Source organism: Labrus mixtus, chromosome 10, assembly GCF_963584025.1.
Source record: "Labrus mixtus chromosome 10, fLabMix1.1, whole genome shotgun sequence".
Taxonomy (NCBI): Eukaryota; Metazoa; Chordata; class Actinopteri; order Labriformes; family Labridae; genus Labrus; species Labrus mixtus.
In genome coordinates, this window is record NC_083621.1 from 16,951,532 (window position 1) to 16,970,867 (window position 19,336).

At 40.3% G+C, this 19,336-nt stretch overlaps 1 protein-coding gene across 4 annotated transcripts in view; it reads right to left on the reverse strand.

Annotated features, from left to right (window-relative positions):
• The window catches only part of htr4 (5-hydroxytryptamine receptor 4), a 161,665-nt gene that overhangs the window by 117,712 nt on the left and 24,617 nt on the right, over positions 1-19,336 (reverse strand). For 2 of the 4 annotated variants that reach the window (XM_061048561.1, XM_061048562.1), the window contains exon 1: positions 17,286-18,314. The exons of 1 other annotated variant lie outside the window; for it this stretch is intronic. In XM_061048561.1, coding sequence (XP_060904544.1) covers positions 17,286-17,442 — 157 coding nt within the window. In that variant the 5' untranslated portion in view covers positions 17,443-18,314. Of the gene's footprint in view, positions 1-17,285; positions 18,315-19,336 lie in introns of those variants that run through there. One more of the 4 variants, XM_061048563.1, reaches the window with a different exon arrangement.

Here is a 19,336-nt window from a genome sequence, read left to right on the forward strand (position 1 = left end):
CATTCAAATACTGCCACATACTTTCTGCCACATTGCCAGAAGGTTTTCATGTTCAGAATTTCCCCTGAAAAAAAAAAAAAAACGCACCGCAGCCAATTTAGCTGCTACCAGATGGGACAACATACACGAGCCTTTCAAAAACCATTTGTTCCTCTCAGCCATTAAGACACAAATGATGTAAAAGTAGGGCTCCTGGGAAAGAAACATCGGAAGTCCCCCTAAAAAAACCTCATATGAAATAAAACGAAGTCTTAAACATACAGATTGGAGTGGATCTAAATGGTAAATTTGTCTCCCTGCACAACATGTCATGCAATTACCTCTGCAGACTCCAGCGCAGCACAGAAGTCTCACACCACGATAAATCCTTTAAAGTGTTTCCATCATCTCCTCTGAAGAATCTGAGCAGCTGTCAGTTTGGTAAGTGCCAAAGTTTAGACATTCTGGTGCTTTAAAGACATGTATTCATTTGTGTTCAGGTCGTTGGAAGCAGTGTTAAGTAACTAACTGGATTACTGTCTCTTTTTACTTCACTTACTGAAAGGTGGCCTCCAACCACTGCCAATCGTCCAAACCCACACATCACCTCTTCTGCATTGAAGACATGATGCAATAAAACCAGCAGAGACTTCATTTCAATCTATGTTAGAAAGTCAAAAAAAAAGCCGCCTGAAGCTGTGATATAATGACTGATTTCAAAGCGCAATCACTTAAACTAGCCTCCTCGATAACAATGAAAAAAAACAACCAATAGAAAAAGTGTTGGAGATGTCAGGTCATAACGTCCAATTACCTGAGATTAGTGACCTACCTGCCAGAACAGATAAAAACCAATCAGTCATGGACTATACTCCATCATGACCTCATCCAGTCTGCTCTATCGTTATAATCAAATAATGGTCCACTGCATGCTAGAACTTTACTATAAAGTGTATTGATGCATAATGTATATCCAACTCTTTAGCATATCAAGTGATTTATGGTTTCTGAAGATGATCATCCACTTAGAGACTCAATTGGAGCACTTTTTTCACCTTAAAATAAGATACATTTCAACGACAAACATTTGACTTTTTTGGAGCATATGAAGATATCAGCCCACATTGGCACACACTGCTGCAGATTCTCCCCACACATGTACAATGTGGGTCATGGCAACAGTGCAGCCGAGCATTCATTAATCCAGAACAGATTATTATATCATCATGAGACTGTTTTGCCACCAGTCTGAAATCTCCTTGGCACTGTCTTCAGGTCGGGCGGGCCTGCTGACTCTGTTCTATAACACACACACAGTCAGGGAGGCTGAACGCATGACAGAGCTAATGGGCAAGTACGCAGAGAGGGTTTGCTGGAGTCTGTCAGGTCTCATCCAGTCACACAGAGAGGAGGGGAGGAGGAACATGCGTTAAAAGAACACAGGGTGAGAAAGTGAAGGGGCAAAGTGAAAGGCAGAGGAGGAGAAGAGAAATACCGAGCATGAAAAAGTCAGGAGCAGGAAGCGAGCTTTTTTAGCCACTGATAAATTCCTAATCTGTTGACTCTGGCACACTGATTTTTATCAATTGCAGGACAACAGGAACATCAATGAAAAGTCCAGGGTACTCATTCATACACATTGTGTATGCAAGATACGGGGCCTGAAAGTGAAGTACTCCACTTCCAATGCAAAGTTTGAGATCTATAAAATCAAACCTCAGTGTTTCCCCTACCATTATATTGGGGGGAAGGCCCGCATCCCCCAATGCCCCCCCAAGGTCAAGCAACAAAAAAAAAAAATTTTTTTTTTTTAAAGATTTATTTTTGGTCTTTTTGTGCCTTTATTGTAGAGATAGGATAGTGGATATAGTCGGAAATCAGGGAAATAAGTCATTTAAGGATACCTTTCCAATAGAAAAGGACAGCTGTCATTAAAAGTAACGCATGAACACCAAGATTCCTTCAAGTGTTTGTGTCGCCGTGTCGGCATGTCCCCACCCCCCCCAACGCTGTAAACCTAGGGGAAACACTGAACCTGATGGTAAAATGTGCTCACCGGTAAGCAAACTCTGACCCATACTGTACGTATGTACATTTGGGAGGCAGGGGGAATTGGCAACACAGACAGTGAGGTCCACCTGCTTGAAGGACTATAGCCTCTGTACCAGGGAGGCGACCTAACTGCCAGGCCATTAGTGCCCCAGATATAAGAATTTTTTTAAAAAGCAAGTCTGCCACAAATTTCATCAGGGTTGTCTCCCCTTCATTCACCTAGAAAACAGACGACTGGACTGTACACTAATGTTAACACAGAAATCCAAAGCAGTAAAAATAACAAATAAGCATAATGTAAGAAGTTGAGTTTAACATTAAGTTTGAGTTTGAGTCCCGCCCCTGGCAAGGCAAATAGCCAATCATTGTTAAGGATTTTGGGGTGGCCAATCAGCCCTGGTCACCTCTGCCCACCCCCTGGACCCGTCCGTGATGCAAGGTGCAAATAATAACAAGCTCATTCAACTCAAATAGAGTAAATTTTGTTTTGAAAGTGTATAGTAAAAGTTACAATATTCTTGCAAAATGCAGGGCATGGAAGTAATAAGTTGACCATAAAATGAACATTTTCATAAGTCGTACTGTGTACAGTCTGAGTCCTGTTAAGTAAAAATCAGTATTTTGTTTCTTCCCCCATCTGTGACACACTGTAAAGATACCTGGATTCTTTCTGTTACTGTCGCTGGTGCATGAAAATGCCTGAAAGTTTGTAACTTTTGCACCAGATGATGGGTACATGCTGATGCCAGGCCAGCAGAGCAGGGAAAGCCATGTTGGCCACGTATATCTGGCAGGCTGCTGGAGCAGTGGGCGGGAAATCACAAGTGGACAGAAATATTCTGTTAAGAGGTTTATTATTCACGGCAGCATGAATGAATGGGGGACTCAGCTGCAGGGATTGGAACGTGCATCATAGCAGTTCTACGTTACAGTCCAAAAGCAGAGTGCAGCTGATGGCCCAGTTAGAGCACACGAATACAAACAAAGCCTCTGCTTTTATGAGAAAGTGTCACTGCTTGTATTTACTAGTATGACGTTTAACTGTCTATTGGTCCTTATGGAGCTGAAGTCTGTTTACTGTGCCCGAGCCTCCCTGCAGCCATTAAGAAAGCAGCTGACAGCACACTCCCGCCTGTGGACCGAAGCTCATTAAATATTGAAGGTCCAGCCACCAGCTGCCCCTCTGTTTTTGGAGAGCTTTTTTGGCTGGTGTCAAGGGGTTGTCACGAGTTCCTGTGTCGGTGTGACATTCCTACTCTCTACCTGTCTGGACTTTTTAAAGTCTATATCAAAATGTGATGAACACTGGCAAGTTTTTCTAGGAGCACAAGTAGAAAAACAAAGTGCAAAAAAAAAGCAGGACAGAGTTAGGTGAATTAGTCTCAAGATCGAGCCAACAACTGCTTTTCAGTAAAAAAAAATAAATAAATAAAAAAATGCTCACCCATGTCATACCACATCCACATGTTTCCTGATTTGGTGTCCGAACTAATGTGGAGCCAGATCAGTCTCAAAAAGAATACATGCCCACAAAAGGATTTATATATAAATCTTCCTCTTCAAAAACATTTCTGAGTTCACAGAAACCTATTTGTCATTCTGTATAAATGTTTAAAAGTTCTACATAAAAATAGATGTGATCTTGCAGTAGCTCAGTCTGTGGGGGACATGGGATGGGAACTGGAGGGTGGCTGGTTCAAGTCCTGGTGAGGCTCGATTCTGGAAATGAGTCTAGTAGCTGGAGAGGTGCCAGTTCACTTCCTGAGCAAAGCAAGGCACCATGAGTTGGCGCTATACAACAAAAGATTAATTGATTGACTGTGCTGCTCAAATCAAATAATAAAGAAATGGTTATAGTAAGCTGTTGCACTGAGTATCTTTATTTTTTTGGTGTGGAAAGTCTAGTGGTTCCACGAGTCACATTTTTGGGATAGTTAATGGGGTTAAATATCACCCACATGTGTTTTTTGTAATAGGTTTGCTCCTTTTGCTCACATAAGGGTGCAGCACCTGTACGTCACACACTGCTTCGATTTGGCATGCAAAATAAAATGATCAATACATGTTTGAGCTTCAGCTTCTTGCAAGGAACACGTTGGAGCAGGAAAATACAGATCAGGGTAAAACAGAGGTGTCCATGCAAGAACAAAGTAAAACACAACGTAAAAGGAGACAGAAACATAATGAGAAAAATATTGACTGACAGATGACCACACGGCAAAGAAAGGAAAAACATGAACCCGAACAAGAAGCCTAATGGGAGACATCAAAAGTGAGTGAGCACAAATAGCAGATACATCAGAGAGCTGCAGACTGTCTGACTGAAGCGTGGTGGGGGTGGAGGGCTTGTCTGTGTTTGTTAAACTGCGTGGTGGAGCTGGTTCAGGTCTCCTGGGGTTCAGCCAAAGGTCTCTTGTGAAGGTGGGGCTAATCTTCCAAACTGAGCTACAATGTTCTGTCAGCTCGGCGGCCTCTGGGATGTAATAAACCCAGCTCCAGAAAAAAAAAAAGTAAGTGAGGAGCTCTCCTAAATTTATCTGTGCAATAAACGGAGGATCTCTGGCTGTGAAAGCATGAGGGTGGTGCAAAAGTATTTATTGCATAAATCGATCAACTGTGAAGTAGTACTATATTAATGTTGCATGTGCTGCATCGGCAACTATATGTTTCTTTAAATAAAGACCACATTAACACCCACTTTCTCTCCATAATGCAGCCATATATTGTTTTAAATTAAGTGCTTAGCAGTGCATACATCGCTGCCTCAGGCTCTCCTCAGAGAATACATTATTAAACACGAGTGCAAGTGGCCGTAACATTAAAGGGTTTTATATGCGTGTTTAATCCTGTAAGTGTATTTACAGAATAATGCAATGTATACACTTATTATACAAGCTTCCATAAAGTAGTAAAGTACGTCCTGTTAGTGTGATGTTGAATTGTACAGACAAACGTTAGAACAAGCACCATACCCCCCTAAAGTTGGAGCTTCTACAGTTCTACTGTTTTCACACATGCAGTCCTGAAAATGTCTTTCAAATTCCTTTCAGACTGTCCTCTCCTGAGTTAGTTCATTACACATGCACATCACAGCAGGAAACTTTCTCTGTCAGACATGAGGGGGAGGGGCTTCTTAAGAGGCTGGACATGACAAAAAGAACAATGCAGAAATGACGGACAAAGTCACAGAGTCCAGCACTATGATGACTTTTTTTGCCTTTTTATCTATGCAACGTGTTCTTAGAGCAGAGAAGAACAGCGGGGAACAGAAAACATAAAGCAGTTTCATTACGAGCACTGGAGAGTCACTCCAGTCTGGACACATACATGATCCACCCCTCCCCTCCCACTCGCCCACAGTGAACTTTCCTGAATCGGTCGTGCAGCGTTCACACATCAGCTCACCCCGACTTCACGCTAAATTTACTAAGGGTTGGAAAAATTAGGGTAATGTCGGGGTTAAAAAGTCAGCCAATTGTTTTCAAAATTTCAGTAGCTTTGTGTGAGTGTGACAAAACCATAAAATATATAATAAAACAAATAAATTTAAAAAAATAATAATATAAAACCTATGGACATGTGTTGTGAAGAGGAACTCTTCAAACTCGGAGACCTGAATCATTAAGCCACACACACACACACACACACACACACACACACACACACACACACACACACACACACACACACACACACACACACACACACACACACACACACACACACACACACACACACACACACACACACACACACACACACACACACACACACACACACTTAAACAGATGGACTGGAACTAATTAGCAGACTACGTTAAGGCACATCACACACAATCCTGGACAGCTCTAAGTGAGTGCATGGGTCTCCAGCCAGGCAGCAAAATCCTGAATAGATTTTTTAGTTTGAATCATGTTTTTATGTGTAAATTCTGCACACAAAACGTATCACTTGTTTCTTGGACCATAGTCAAGTCTAGTTATGGTGCAAAATTACAAGTTTTGTTCAACAAATTAGAAAACCTCACAAACAAATCAGGGCTGAAGCATTTACTAGTTAATCACGATTAATTAAGGTCTGAATTGAATGCATAATTGTTTTCCATCTATTTTAATCACAGGCTATTTTTTTGTTAAGGCGCACAGTGCGCCTCCGCGGTGTCTCCCTGTAGTCACAGTGATGAAAAAGAACAACACCGCTGTATCTTTGTCTCATTTCACCTAAAAACAACTCTCAGACAGCTCAGCTGACGAGTCAATATCCACCTTAAACATTTCCCTTTTGAACATCCTCTTTAGCTGTCCTCATTTAGTTGTGATCCGTAACAAGTCCTTTTTTTCCATGGTAAGTTAATGTTGTAACCTTTGAAAATACCAGAGGGTCCTTTCTTTATTTCAAATTAAAAGCACTGTTTGATTTAAACAACACGTAAAGTACTCTCAGACTAAGAAAGTATAAAAATAAAGCCTTAGAATTTTAGTTTTTAATTGGGAAGTAATGGAATTTATAAAAGTTATTAAAATGTGATTAATCATAATTAAATGTACAGCCTTGTCATCTTTTACAGCCTTAAAATAATCGGTTGTGGGTGTATTTCATATTTGATGAAATAACACACACCATGGCACACAATAAACAAACACAGGCTCAAACAACATCTCTGCTGAGTGGAAATAAGAACCAGAGAATACAAAAATACTTTTGAGGTTTTTTTTTTGGAAATTTTACGGATTAAGATTTTTTAGGAATGCAGGAATTGAACAGAGTGAAAGACAGAGAGGTCAAATGTCTTTCCTGGAATATTCATCTCCCAATCACATCAGATCAGTGCACTGACCAACAGGAGAGAGAAGCTCCTCACAAATGTAGGAGTTTAGGTCACAAACAGTTTCACATGTGGTACAAAATACTTGGAAAAATTCCTCAAACCTGCTTTTTTTACATGAACAATCTTTTTTGTAACACACATAGGACAGATCCTGCAGTTGATAATCACAGTGACACAGATCAAAGTGTGACACACTTATTTTTAAGAACATGCAAATCTTATCACTGCACCCTAAATAAACTGTATTTTACTTTTTTATATGGGAACTTATATAGGTTTTTATCCCGTTTGAATTGCTCATTGTCATTTTATTGTCACTCTTTAAAGGGAGGGTACATAAAGCTGCCCTGTAATGAAATGTGTCCATATAGTTTTAATTGTGCCTCATAAACAAAATATTGAACCATCTTTGACATCTCATTAGCAGACTTAGTTACTAACAGTTCGTACTACAGCCTTTCATTTGAGCTGTTCCTGCAGCATTAATCCTTACCATAAATTCATATCAGCCAAAAACTGTTTATAATTAAACATGCATAGTGGCCAAGATGTGCAAGTACGTGTAAACTGTGGATGCATTCCCATGGTAATAGTAAACAGGTAATAGAGAATGACAAATGGTACGCCTTTTTCTGTTGTCTTTGTGTGAGGATGGCAAAGGTTGTTTCCAGCTCATGCCAGCCTCAGTCTGCAGATAATGACGGTGGCCTTCACAGAGTCACAGAAGGAGAGACAGACGTCAGAAGACGCGATCGCTTGTGATCGATACTTCATGGATCTGTGGTGCTGAAGGTCATCCTCCGACCGACTCTCTGACGTAGTTTAATTAAACAGGAAGTGAAAACTTAACCACTTCATTCAGATCAATCAACCCAATGTCAATTAGATTTCACTAAGGTCTTAATTAGCTTAATTTCTATTATCAATTACCATTTTCTGATCGCCTTACAATTTATCATTTAAAGTCAGCTGAGTCACAGGAGGGACATTTCACAAGGTTCAGTTAAAGCCCTTTGAAGCTTGACGCTGCGTTCGCTGTTGCAAGCATAATGCATTCATATCTCAGACTGAACCTAAGGTAAACCAGTTGCACGATGGGTAATGTATAGGTCCAGGTTCTAACAAAGAATAAGTAGAAGATGTATGATTAAAAATGCAACATCTCTAGATTTCCACCAATATGGCCTGATGTAAGATTCCCTTAGTTCACGACCACATGTTTAGTACTAGTGTCATTTTTTATTTTATTTTCAATTCCTTTTTAATGTTTTTTTAAAGGACTGATTCAGAGTGTAAGAAGACGTGTTACCGACAAAAACAGCAGGGGACAGTTATTAAAGGAAGTAAGGGTTGGGTTGATATTGATTTTATAAGTTCAAACTATTGATCAAACTTCACCAATTCATTACATGAATGCGTGGATGTCTTAGTTCACCACATGAGCAGAAAAAGCTCAACAAATTGGCATAAAAACCAAACCACCAACTTGAGTGTAGTCACTGAATGGTACAGACTAGTGGTGAAAGAGACAGTTGATCCCATCTGATCCCCCCTCCAACCAGTGCACTAATAACAATGCTCACATCGACCAAAGCCAAACACTATGAATTCAGTATGAAACACAATAATCTCAATGAAGTAGAAAAAATTAGCTCCTTTTGCCACAGAAAGTGTTTTTGGCAAACCATACAATTCAAAAACGACTAGTAGTCATTATTGTCTGAACATTTCTGGTCAATATTTATTATTAAAAAAAGTAGGCACCATGATAGAAGTTAGCAATTCTACTACAATTCTGCAATTCACTTAGCAGACGCTTTTATCCAAAGCGACGTACATCAGAGAGTAAGTACAACACAAGCAAGGATCTAGCAAAAAAAATTAAGTTAGTAATGATGCTGGATGCTGGATGCATTCCCATGGTATTCCCATAGCATCTTTTAATAGGATGATAGCCAAGTGGAGGAAAAGAGAAGTTGGATATGCAAAACCAACGTTTCTCTAAGATTTAGAGCTATCACTCGCCAGGTGTATGAGGGAGAGCGGTGTGTGTTTGTAATGATCCAGCTGTGTGTGTGTGTGTGTGTTTGTCCCCCACACCATCTGCTTCCTGTTTCTCCGCACTGAGGCCCATTAAAACCTCAGTGCAGACCTCAGTGTGGAGGGAGGCGACCCTGAGCCGGGCGCTGCCAGAGGCCAACTCACTCAACCAGGACCTCCGGCAGAGAGAGCACTCCCTGAACCGTGAACCCTTGTCCTGAGGAGGCACCTAGAGGGGAGACCTCTGTGGGCGTGGAGCACGGACGCAGCAGAAGGAAAGCAGACCTGAGCTCATAAAACAGTTTAAAATATACAACTAAGTATTCATCAAAAGTACACATAAGGGTACGATAAAGAAGGTATACAAGATTGAAGCATCGTCATGGCATTTTCAAGACACTTAAGAGATTACGTTTATGCTTTGTTCTTTCTTTCTTTTTTATTCCTCATTTAAATGCAGCGCCGGTTCTTAATAAAGCTGCCTTCATCTCCATAAATCACTAAAGGTGTTTTGCTGCATTATGCCTCAAGGCTGCCAAATACACTCCCCCAAATCCTGTGCAAGCAGTTTAGAAACCTGCTGATCTGTCCCTCCAGACGCACACCGGGTTATTTTGCCAATTCTTTATCGCAGTAAATAAAGTTCTGCAGGCACAACAGTGAGCACACACTGCCACTGCTGGGGTTCACTTTCATCTTTACTTAAATCATTTGCTGTCAAAATACACGATGAACTTGTCGTCTCCTTTTATGTACTTTTAATTATGAGCCGATGGGTTTTTGTTTTTTTTCTGCAAGCATACAAACTTCACTTAAAGAACAAAAGGCTCAAGAACCTTTTTTTTTATTTCAGGGAGCTGTGGCTCATTAAGGAGAAGATTGTTCTTTCTGTAATTGTCCCTCCTCTATTTATATCCTCATGTCTTTGCTGTTTTCCTCTTTTCACCTTCATTTTTTTTACCTCCTCTTCTCTCCTCTCCTTCCCTTTTCTGTTTTACAATCTTCCCCTCCTACACGTTGACTTTAACCACCTCTCCTTTTCTGTCCTTAATTCTTTTCATTTTTCTCTCCCTTTCCTTTCCTGCCGACTTTTTTGTATTTCCCCTAACTCTCGTACTGGATGTCTACAAACATTTTCCATCCTATATTGAGGATGTTGAGACTATAAAGAATTTGAAGAATATGTGCATAAACATCTTACAAATGAGGACTACAAGTTGAACAAATTCCATTCTATAAAATGCAAAGAGCACCAGATGAAAAAAGCTTTGGGTAACGACAGTAGTTGACCTTGATTTAAGGTCTGTTTTTTCCAAAGAGCTTTTATGCTCATATCTAATTTCAAGAGCATTCCTCTGGAGTATTGTGGTCGGATATTGTCGTGACCTTTTTTTTAATGTGTTTTTTTTACCAACAAGGACTTCACATTTACCATTTTTTTAACATCTTCTAGCCATTTACTCTGGATGCATTGAAATACAATCTGCTGTTTGATCACAGCTCTGGCTCTGGAAATGGGACACAATGAAAGTTGCAAAGCTTGAACTACACAAAAGTGGACATTCAGTCGACTGGCAACTGCCTAGAATTACAGTTGTTGTTATGCCACTGACATTTGTGTGTATCTCTGTGTGGAGCCGTGTGCTGTCTTGTTCCCTCTGCATGCTATTTCGCAGCAACAATTGAAGGGGAAGTTTGCTCACCTTAGTGACATGCTGAATCCTTATTTTCCATCTTAACATCTTGGTGTTATTCGATACAACAATAAGAAAGTCTTTTTTTTGTCACAATAAAATTCTGAAGGAGTAAGAAGGGTTTGAAAAGAAAGTGCAGAAAAGTTGGAGAAGACCAAAAAAAGGGGGATACAAATGAGAAAAAAATAAATCAGGAGAAAGGATAAAGAGGAGAGGAGAGGGAGGATAAGTGAAGTGAAGAAATAAGAAATACAAAACAAGAAGGAAGGATACAGGGTAGAAGTCCAGATTTTTCAACTATAATAAGTTGATCTAACGGTATTTTATAATCGGAATGATCTCCGCTTTTGGACACAAAACGGTCGTACAAAACAAAGTCACAATTTTTTTCGGGATGTAATCTACCATGGAGAACGCACTGCCTGCACCAAACAGTAAAATCCTCTGCTCCTCCTCATCCTCCGTGTTATCTCACCTTTCAAACTCATACATCATGACAAATGTATTTTACAGAGAACTACCCACCTACCAGGAGCCTGGTGTAAGATTTAAGGCGCGACTTCTGTCTACGTCGGAACCAGCTGTAGCAACACCTTAAATATAAGTCGTCTGTCCTAAATTAGACATTCAAACTAGGCTTTGTCTGAACGCACACATCGCTGGGAAATCCCAACGCTGAAACCTTTAAAAATATCTGCAGCTTTGTTTTCCCGGAGGAAGAGTAGTTCAACTTTTCTAATGAAATTCAGGGTAACTGTGTTAAAGTGTGTTCATAGTTGCGGACATTTCTAACCCAGGGCTGTTAAGAATTGTCCTCCCCAGTTTTTTAACTTCCCCCTCAGCTGCCGTCCTACCTTGAATCCTCCTTTCTGTGTCAATTGACTCTAATTACGCGCCTGGCTCCTGTGTTCTGACGACCCCTCCAACCAAACACTCGTTACTCATAACTTTCCCCTTTGCTCCGTTTTAAAGAAGTGACACAAATTACCCTTCAGACATCTGGACAGACTCGCTCCGGAGTTTCTTTTCCAAGACGGGAAACTCTGTTTGGTTTTTATTTGACAGCCGTAATCAAGTCTGTCTGTCTGTCTGTCTGTTGTTGTTGGTGAATGGCAATCCTGCTGCCAACACTGCAGCTCTGCAGGCGAGGAAATACTTCACTTCACGGCATTCTCCTGCAACCATAGGACGCGAGGACACACACACTTCTTCTATCCCTCTTGATGAATTTTTCCAATTTCATTTAAATGCTAATTTGAGTTTGATGGCAGTCTTGGGGCTCTTGTCTCTCAAAAGCAAGATGGATGCCTCCCCTCCAGTGTTGGAATCAGCCCCTCTTTTCCTTCCCCATGCCTGTTTCAGTATCGCTCTACACGCGGATGGCTGGGATAATCCTGCAGTCACAGCGCTACGCCCAATTTGCCAAACTGATAATAATGAACATCCTGCAGTCTCTGGGTACACATACAGGAACACTCTGCAGCTAAGATAGCCTATTTACTCTCCACTGATGGAGTCCAACAAGGCTCCTCAGTCGTTTGCATTTGCATACACAGCCCAAACTGCTACTTAAGGTTCATTAAGGTATTGATCAAGGACTTGGGACGATGCCTTGAATCATTCATGTGTGTCGCAATGGTGGACAGGGTAGCAAAAAAGACAGTAACAGGGAGCAGGAGCAATCAATGTAAGAATGAGAAGAAGTGAAGGTAGAAATTAAAAAAAAGGGTACAGAGATGAAATGTCAAAGGAGACAAAATGTTTAAAAGAAAAAGAAACGAAGACAAGAAGAAAAGGACCTTTTGGCCCTCGCAGAGAGATATTTGACCCTCTGTCGCGTCACATTATCGATTGCAGTTTCAGCTGACACTGGTATCTCATAGACTAAATGTCCCTGCTAAATATCAGCATGGTCACAGTTCAAAACCTCTGACTGGAATAAATTCAAGACAAAGGAAACCTGAAGTTTAACCTCTCAGATGCACCTGCATGTCATTCCCCTCAATGTAGCAACTTTTTACTCAACAGTTTCATTCCTGAGAAGTGAAGATGTTGTGACACCAAAAGACACAGCTTCACAGAAGTCCATCAGGTGAAGCAACCAATTCAACAATACTCGTGTACAATCCACAGAGCTGAACTATACCTCTTTGAATCAAAACTGATGAGGATCACTCCTGCGATGCTATTTTTAAAATTCTTTGCTCTGTTAGACGGTCTGAGCAGCCACACTAAGTGCAGCGAGTTACAGCTAAACCAGGAAGCAGCTATGCAGATTTCTTGTTTTGATAACTAAGAACAGAGCAGTTTGGTCTTCATTTTTCACTTCCTCTGCCTTTTTATGAATTGGTTGAACTTGAAATGATCCTGCACAAAGTTATGTCACTTCTTGTCAACTTACAGGTTTTTTTTTTTTGCATGAGATTCAGCGACCTTCCCCTAAGGAGATTCACAAATATAAGAAAGCAGAATGCTCTCAAACAGTACTTAATACAGACCACTTCTACAAATGTACATGTGTTTTATAACTCAGCCTGCAGTCAGTGCAATGGATAGATCATAGCAGTATCCAGCCTTTACATCCCTGTTTAGTTTGCACTACAACGATGCAGATACATGTGTATTTGCCATGTAAATACGGCTGTGGATCAGTTGGTAGAGGTCACTTTACATATCAACCTCTGCCATCAGTGTGTGAATGGGTAGGTGTGGCATGCGGTGTAAAATCGTTTGAGTAGTCAGAAGACTAGAAAAGAGATATACAAGCCCATTTACTATTTTACCATGTCTCTTAAATTTGACTATGATAGCATAGAATAGACAACTCTATTTATTGAAACACTTTATATAGGCCTACTTAATACTTAAAGCAATTATTATTGATGACTTGATTTACATAAAATGATCTGCTACAGCATTGATGCTGGATAATCGTTTTTCACTATTGCTCATGACGGACATCAGATCTACCTCTAGCTGTTTGTTTTTTTTATTCATCACTGTGTAGTTTTTATTCATCACAGTTGTATTTTCGCTTTGCACTTCTTTTAATGTTGCAATGATGGCGAGCTGCACACTCAAATGCATGGTACCTTGTACAATGACGAGGACAATAAAGATATTCTATTAAAAAAATCATCCAAGGAGGAAGTAGAATAAAACATGTTGTAGTTGTGACCTCTCCATGAGAGACTTTTCTACTATTTATTGTTATTTGTAAGTACCATTTGTTTTTAGGGCTGTTGATAAAAAAAATAACATGCTCTTAATGTTAAAGCAGCACTGTGTGAAGTTTAAAAGAATGTCTCCTGGATTCATCTGAAAAATGTGTGCAGATGTCATTAATGAGAAATGATTAGTTCAAACCCTAAAACTGATGTCATACTAGAGGACAGAAACCCGCCCAAACCTTTAGCGCAGCCCACTCTGTTCAGAGAGAAGAAAAAGCCTTGAGTGGAAGATTAAACGTTGGCTGGTATTTGGTTCAGATATTGGCTTGAACTGAATGTCATAACACTCAATAAGACAAGCAATAAGGAGCGGTCCCATGAGCTCTGAGCAGTCATCAGAAAGTGACCTTTCTACACTGACGGAGTGTCCTCTGTGCCCGTCTTTCAGTCCGTCTCCTTATCTGTAATAAATGTCCACAGGAACTTTCTCTGAGTGTCACTCTGCACGAGGACTCAGCAAGGATTTCATTACAAATACCATCAAAACCTGCTGGACTTTCTAAAGATCACCTAGAGGGAAAGTGACTCACAACTTAATAAACTCTTGTCACCGAGGACACACACACACACACACACACACACACACACACACACACACACACACACACACACACACACACACACACACACACACACACACACACACACACACACACACACACACACACACACACACACACACACACACACACACACACACACACACACACGAGGCGATTATGAAATGCACATGCTGCTTTAAAACATCAGGACAAGGATATAAAAGTTAGGTCGCTGCTTAGTTGGTACAACATTTAAAAGGAAACAAATAAAAGAGAGTAGAAGAAGAAAACAGCAAATTGATTTTGTTTTTTTAAACGGGACAGAACTGATGATAATAAATGTAAGAGAGCACTCCTGAAAGTCTCGATGATGTCATAAATCTTGTTGACTTCAAATGAGCACACAGAGTTTTATATGAATTCCTCGTGTTATCATTAACCTGTCATGGCCTCCGCTTCATTGTCCCTGGCAGCGAACAGTAAATCTCAAACATTGGTGCAGGTTTCAGGCCTGAGGGGGGCGCTACAAGCAAAAACAAAACTGCTTCAGTACTATAAAAATTGTGTCGCAGTTCTTAGGAGAAAAACAAGCCAGTAACCTCTGGCTACTACCTTAATGAACTAAACAGCAGATGGTCTTATGAAGGCACAACAAGGCCATTGATGTGTTTAACACATTACAGCAACAAGGCCCATTCAAAGTGCTTCAAACAAGACATCAAAAGCAACATGACAAGGGGGGGAAAGAGACACACACAAAGGAAATTAGAAAATAATAAAATTAATCTTTACAAAGAAAAGTAGGCCTATTTCATTTAGTGCTTTTGAACTAAAGGTAGACAAACTTTGATTTGCATTGACGATCTGCTGACTCAAATCACAACACTCAGAGGCGCGTCAATAAACGGCTCGTGGTCAGCCGGAAAAAAAATGTATTCTCCGGTGTTGACACAAGTCAAAGCTCAACATTTCAATCACGACTGTGGGTAGTCTTAATGCACCACTAGTTTCACTCTACTGTATAAAACAAGCCACTCCAATAGGAAACAATAGAATTAAGCTGATTTGGTCGCTGACGCTTGCCCACGTCCCGTGCTGTCGGGACAGGCTGTTAGTGGTCATTTTCAGGTCTGTCACACCTGTGTTTGTTTGCCCCTTGTGTGTCTTCCCTTCTGTCATCTCATTGTCATTCCCTGTGTACCTGTAGTTATTTCCTCGTGGCTCTTGGTTTTTGCCATTTGTACAAATACATCTTTAGTTTCTCTATCTCTGACACATTTACCTAACAGAGGACAAGGATGCATTCAGGACTGGGATTATAAACAATCTGGTTCCACACAGGATTAAGTTATTAAAATCATTGTTTTTACCTTTATCTAACCAGGATGTAAACATCTATGTTGGCTGTTGTAACATATAAGTGATCCCTTTTGTTTCTTAAACCTGATTGCTAAGGTTTAAACCTTTATCATATGAAGATACATGTTTGTTTTTAAAAAAAACAAAAAGAGTGTCTTTGGGCCTTGAAAATGAAATGTGCAAAACGTAAGAGAAAATAGATTCAAGGATAATAAAACCTTTCAGTTCCTTTTTATTGGGTACTAAAGGAAAGACTCCCAGAACACAGACCTTCATTTCTAACCCAGCTGAACAATGCAGCTTCTTGTTGTTACATTATTTAACCTCCAAATTTTACAACTTGACACCTTCAACTATATAACAAGTCGTGGCAGACGGCCCAGCTTTCTGCTCGCTTAGGTGCAAAGTACAATGCCAGAGCTGCTCGCCCCAAACTGTCCCCTCTGTAACACTGCAGCTCAGCCTGGTTATATTGACTCCAATACTTCAAACTCAGTGACTAAATAATAAACAACCTCCTGTGTTTTTTTCTTGCAACAGCGTGTACCAGTCTTGAACAAATGAAGGACATCTAAATTACAAGTCTGATGGCAGTAATCCTCTCGGAATCTGCGGTCGACTTTTGACCTCATCACCACACCAGCTGTGTTACAATTATTCAGGAAAACAGTATCCAACCACATAATGTATCACTGTCTGTTACTGACATCTGCAAGTCAAATATAATGCAAAACTTGTTAAAGGAGAAAAACCGCCAGCCTGGTCTGTGTCACTATGTATCCCAGCATGCTTTGCATAGCGAAGCAGCCACTTGTATTACACATTAAATGGGGTTGATTATTCAAATTGCGCCAGCTCACATGCAGTAGGTGATTGAGTCGGCTGCACTTCGATTGCATTTCAGCATTTAATCCAGATATGTTTGTCTCACTGGTAAAGGACACAGCACAATTTTTTAGATGAAAAAGTAGGTTTTAAAAAGTCATATGAATGACTTGCATCATAGGACAATCCATCCACCCTGACCTGCTCCCTTGGGAGATTTATTTTTCCTTAACAACATCCCATGCATCAATTGTGAACAGTGCTTATTTATCAGCTACCAGGAGGTCACTCGATGGGAAAGAACACTGGCCACATGGACTGAAGGCAACAGTGGACTATTTACAGAGTCATAAAAAAAAGATGAAAGATTTAGATGTGCCATTGAAAGAGCTGCAAAAACACTGCAAACACAGTCTGACAGTTTAACTTGAAAAAAGAAAAAAATGTAGTCATGTTAAGGCAAACTTAAGATAGCCATCGGCTGCAATTTTACTTTCATTTACACTATGAGCTCCCCCTTTTAAACTAATGATTATTTCATGAAGCAATGAATCAGTTGATCATTTTTTCAATCGTATATCATGCTTTTATTATCCAATCAAATGTCCCCAACCCAAAGATCTAAATGCATATCAACCACAAAGTAGTATGCAGTTCTTGATTATTTACGAGAGTGATCTTTTAAATAAAGTTGATTTGTCATTTTGATCAAATGTTCCGGTTGTTCAGCACTTACTCAGCTGATACTCCGCTGCTTCCTCAGCTCCTCTCTGTGAGGTTAAACCAGACCAGAAAGATGTGTTCTGCCTGCAGAGCAGCTCTGCCTCCGAGGACTTGTTTGTGAACTGAAAATCCAATAAATCTTTATTAAAGGTTGCCATTAAAAGTGACATCAAGTCCTGTGTACACAAGGTGAACTCTCAGAGATTCACAGCCCCGCTCCCATTAACCTTAATGTTTGTTTCTGTTAAACAGCATCGATACGAGCTGGAAGCATTTAGGTCACAGACGTGCTTTTACATCACTGCAGCAGCGCCCTGTTGAAACAGCCACAAATCAAAACCTAAGCTACACACACAACAGTTGAAAATCCCAGTTAAGCATTTCCGCACAAATTAAACACATTCACTCATTGTTCACATTTATATGTGTGTGTGTGTGTGTGTTTGTACCACTGCATTCCCATGCATGACTAATGCTTTATCAATAGGCAGTTATACAAAGGTCAGTCAGGAAGTAATAAGGTGCATTGATAAGCCAGATTCAGTGTGTGTGTGTGTGTGTGTGTGTGTGTGTGTGTGTGTGTGTGTGTGTGTGTGTGTGTGTGTGTATGTATGTATGTATGTATGTATAATGTTTGCCTGTGAATGTGTATTTAGGTTTACCAATGTTTTTATGCTTCTGTACAGTTGTGTTTGTTTTTCTAGTCCGGTGCTTTATTACGAACAAAGTTTGTGTGAGGGTTTCAAAGTGTCTAGGTATAGGTGTGTGTGTGTGTGTGTGTTGTTTTATTACAGTGCCATAGTCCTAGTAGTCTTAAGCAAGCAGTTCCTGGCACAGTTTGTCAGGGAAAATAAACGGGCTTGACCTGTGAAATCTATAAACTGTCTATCTACAAAGCTTCTATCTGCTATCAGGATCCTTTTTTCTGCTGAGAGCTGGAAACTTGGAACAATAAAAAGATTAAAAATGCTCTGCAGATCTCCTCCTTCTGCCAGGAAAAAGCTTTTATTAGAAACAAGGAAATCCAAAGAAAGCCAAACCTTTGTGACTGAAAGATCTCACTTTGTTAAGATAAGCGAAAGGAGGAGAAACTTTAACCTGTTACCTTAACACAATCAGCAAAGACAATTATACAAGTTGTTTTTGTTTTTTTACTGTGGCACAACAAGAACTTACAATGACGAAGGCCTATAATGTAGCACAATGACTGCTCATATGATTTAAACATAGGAACAATATGGCCGGGATGAGTTACATGATCATCTTCTCTCTTGAAAGTTCCTAATCCCTCGTTCCTGTGGAGAGTTTCTGCAGTGGAAACTTTACTCAAGAGGAGTTGTAAATATTATTCACACATTCATTAGGCTGTGGTGTTACTGTGTGTGTGTGTGTGTGTGTGTGTGTGTGTGTGTGTGTGTGTGTGTGTGTGTGTGTGTGTGTGTGTTTGATGTAAAGGGAATTGTTTGCTAAAAGCTTTTCCTTTGTCAAGTGCAACTAATTTGCCTCGGTGACGTTTTTGTTGAAAACATATTTACCTCGTGTGTTTACCCATGACGTGCTTGTCAGGATATGAGCTGCAATACAAAACAATCAGATTTGATGGATGCTTTTCATTATCCTCTTCTAAAAGACAGTGAACTAACTATTTCTGTTTCCTTACTTTTTTTGAACATGCATATTTCAGGGCATGGGGTGTGTGGATTAGAAGGATTTAAAGTGAACCACTTCAGATGTTTGTAGGAGGGATCTTCAAAGTAAACCAGGCAGCACAGTTGAGGCTCCGCTAAAAATAGGATCCATTACATGAGCTCATCACCAATGCACTGACTGGGCTGGCAGAGTGACTCACTCCACCGGGTCAGTGATGAGACACACCGCTCGCTGGGCCACGCATCAAACGCACACTCAGCACAGACTGGCTAAGACGTAAAAAAAAAAAAAAGATGTAACTACAAGCACAAGGTCCCTCCTTCATGGGTCACTGTTCTGATGTTTGAGGGTGATTCCTCAGCTGCACACGCTGACGTTTAACCCCCACCAGGGAGATTGTTTAAGCCCTAGTGA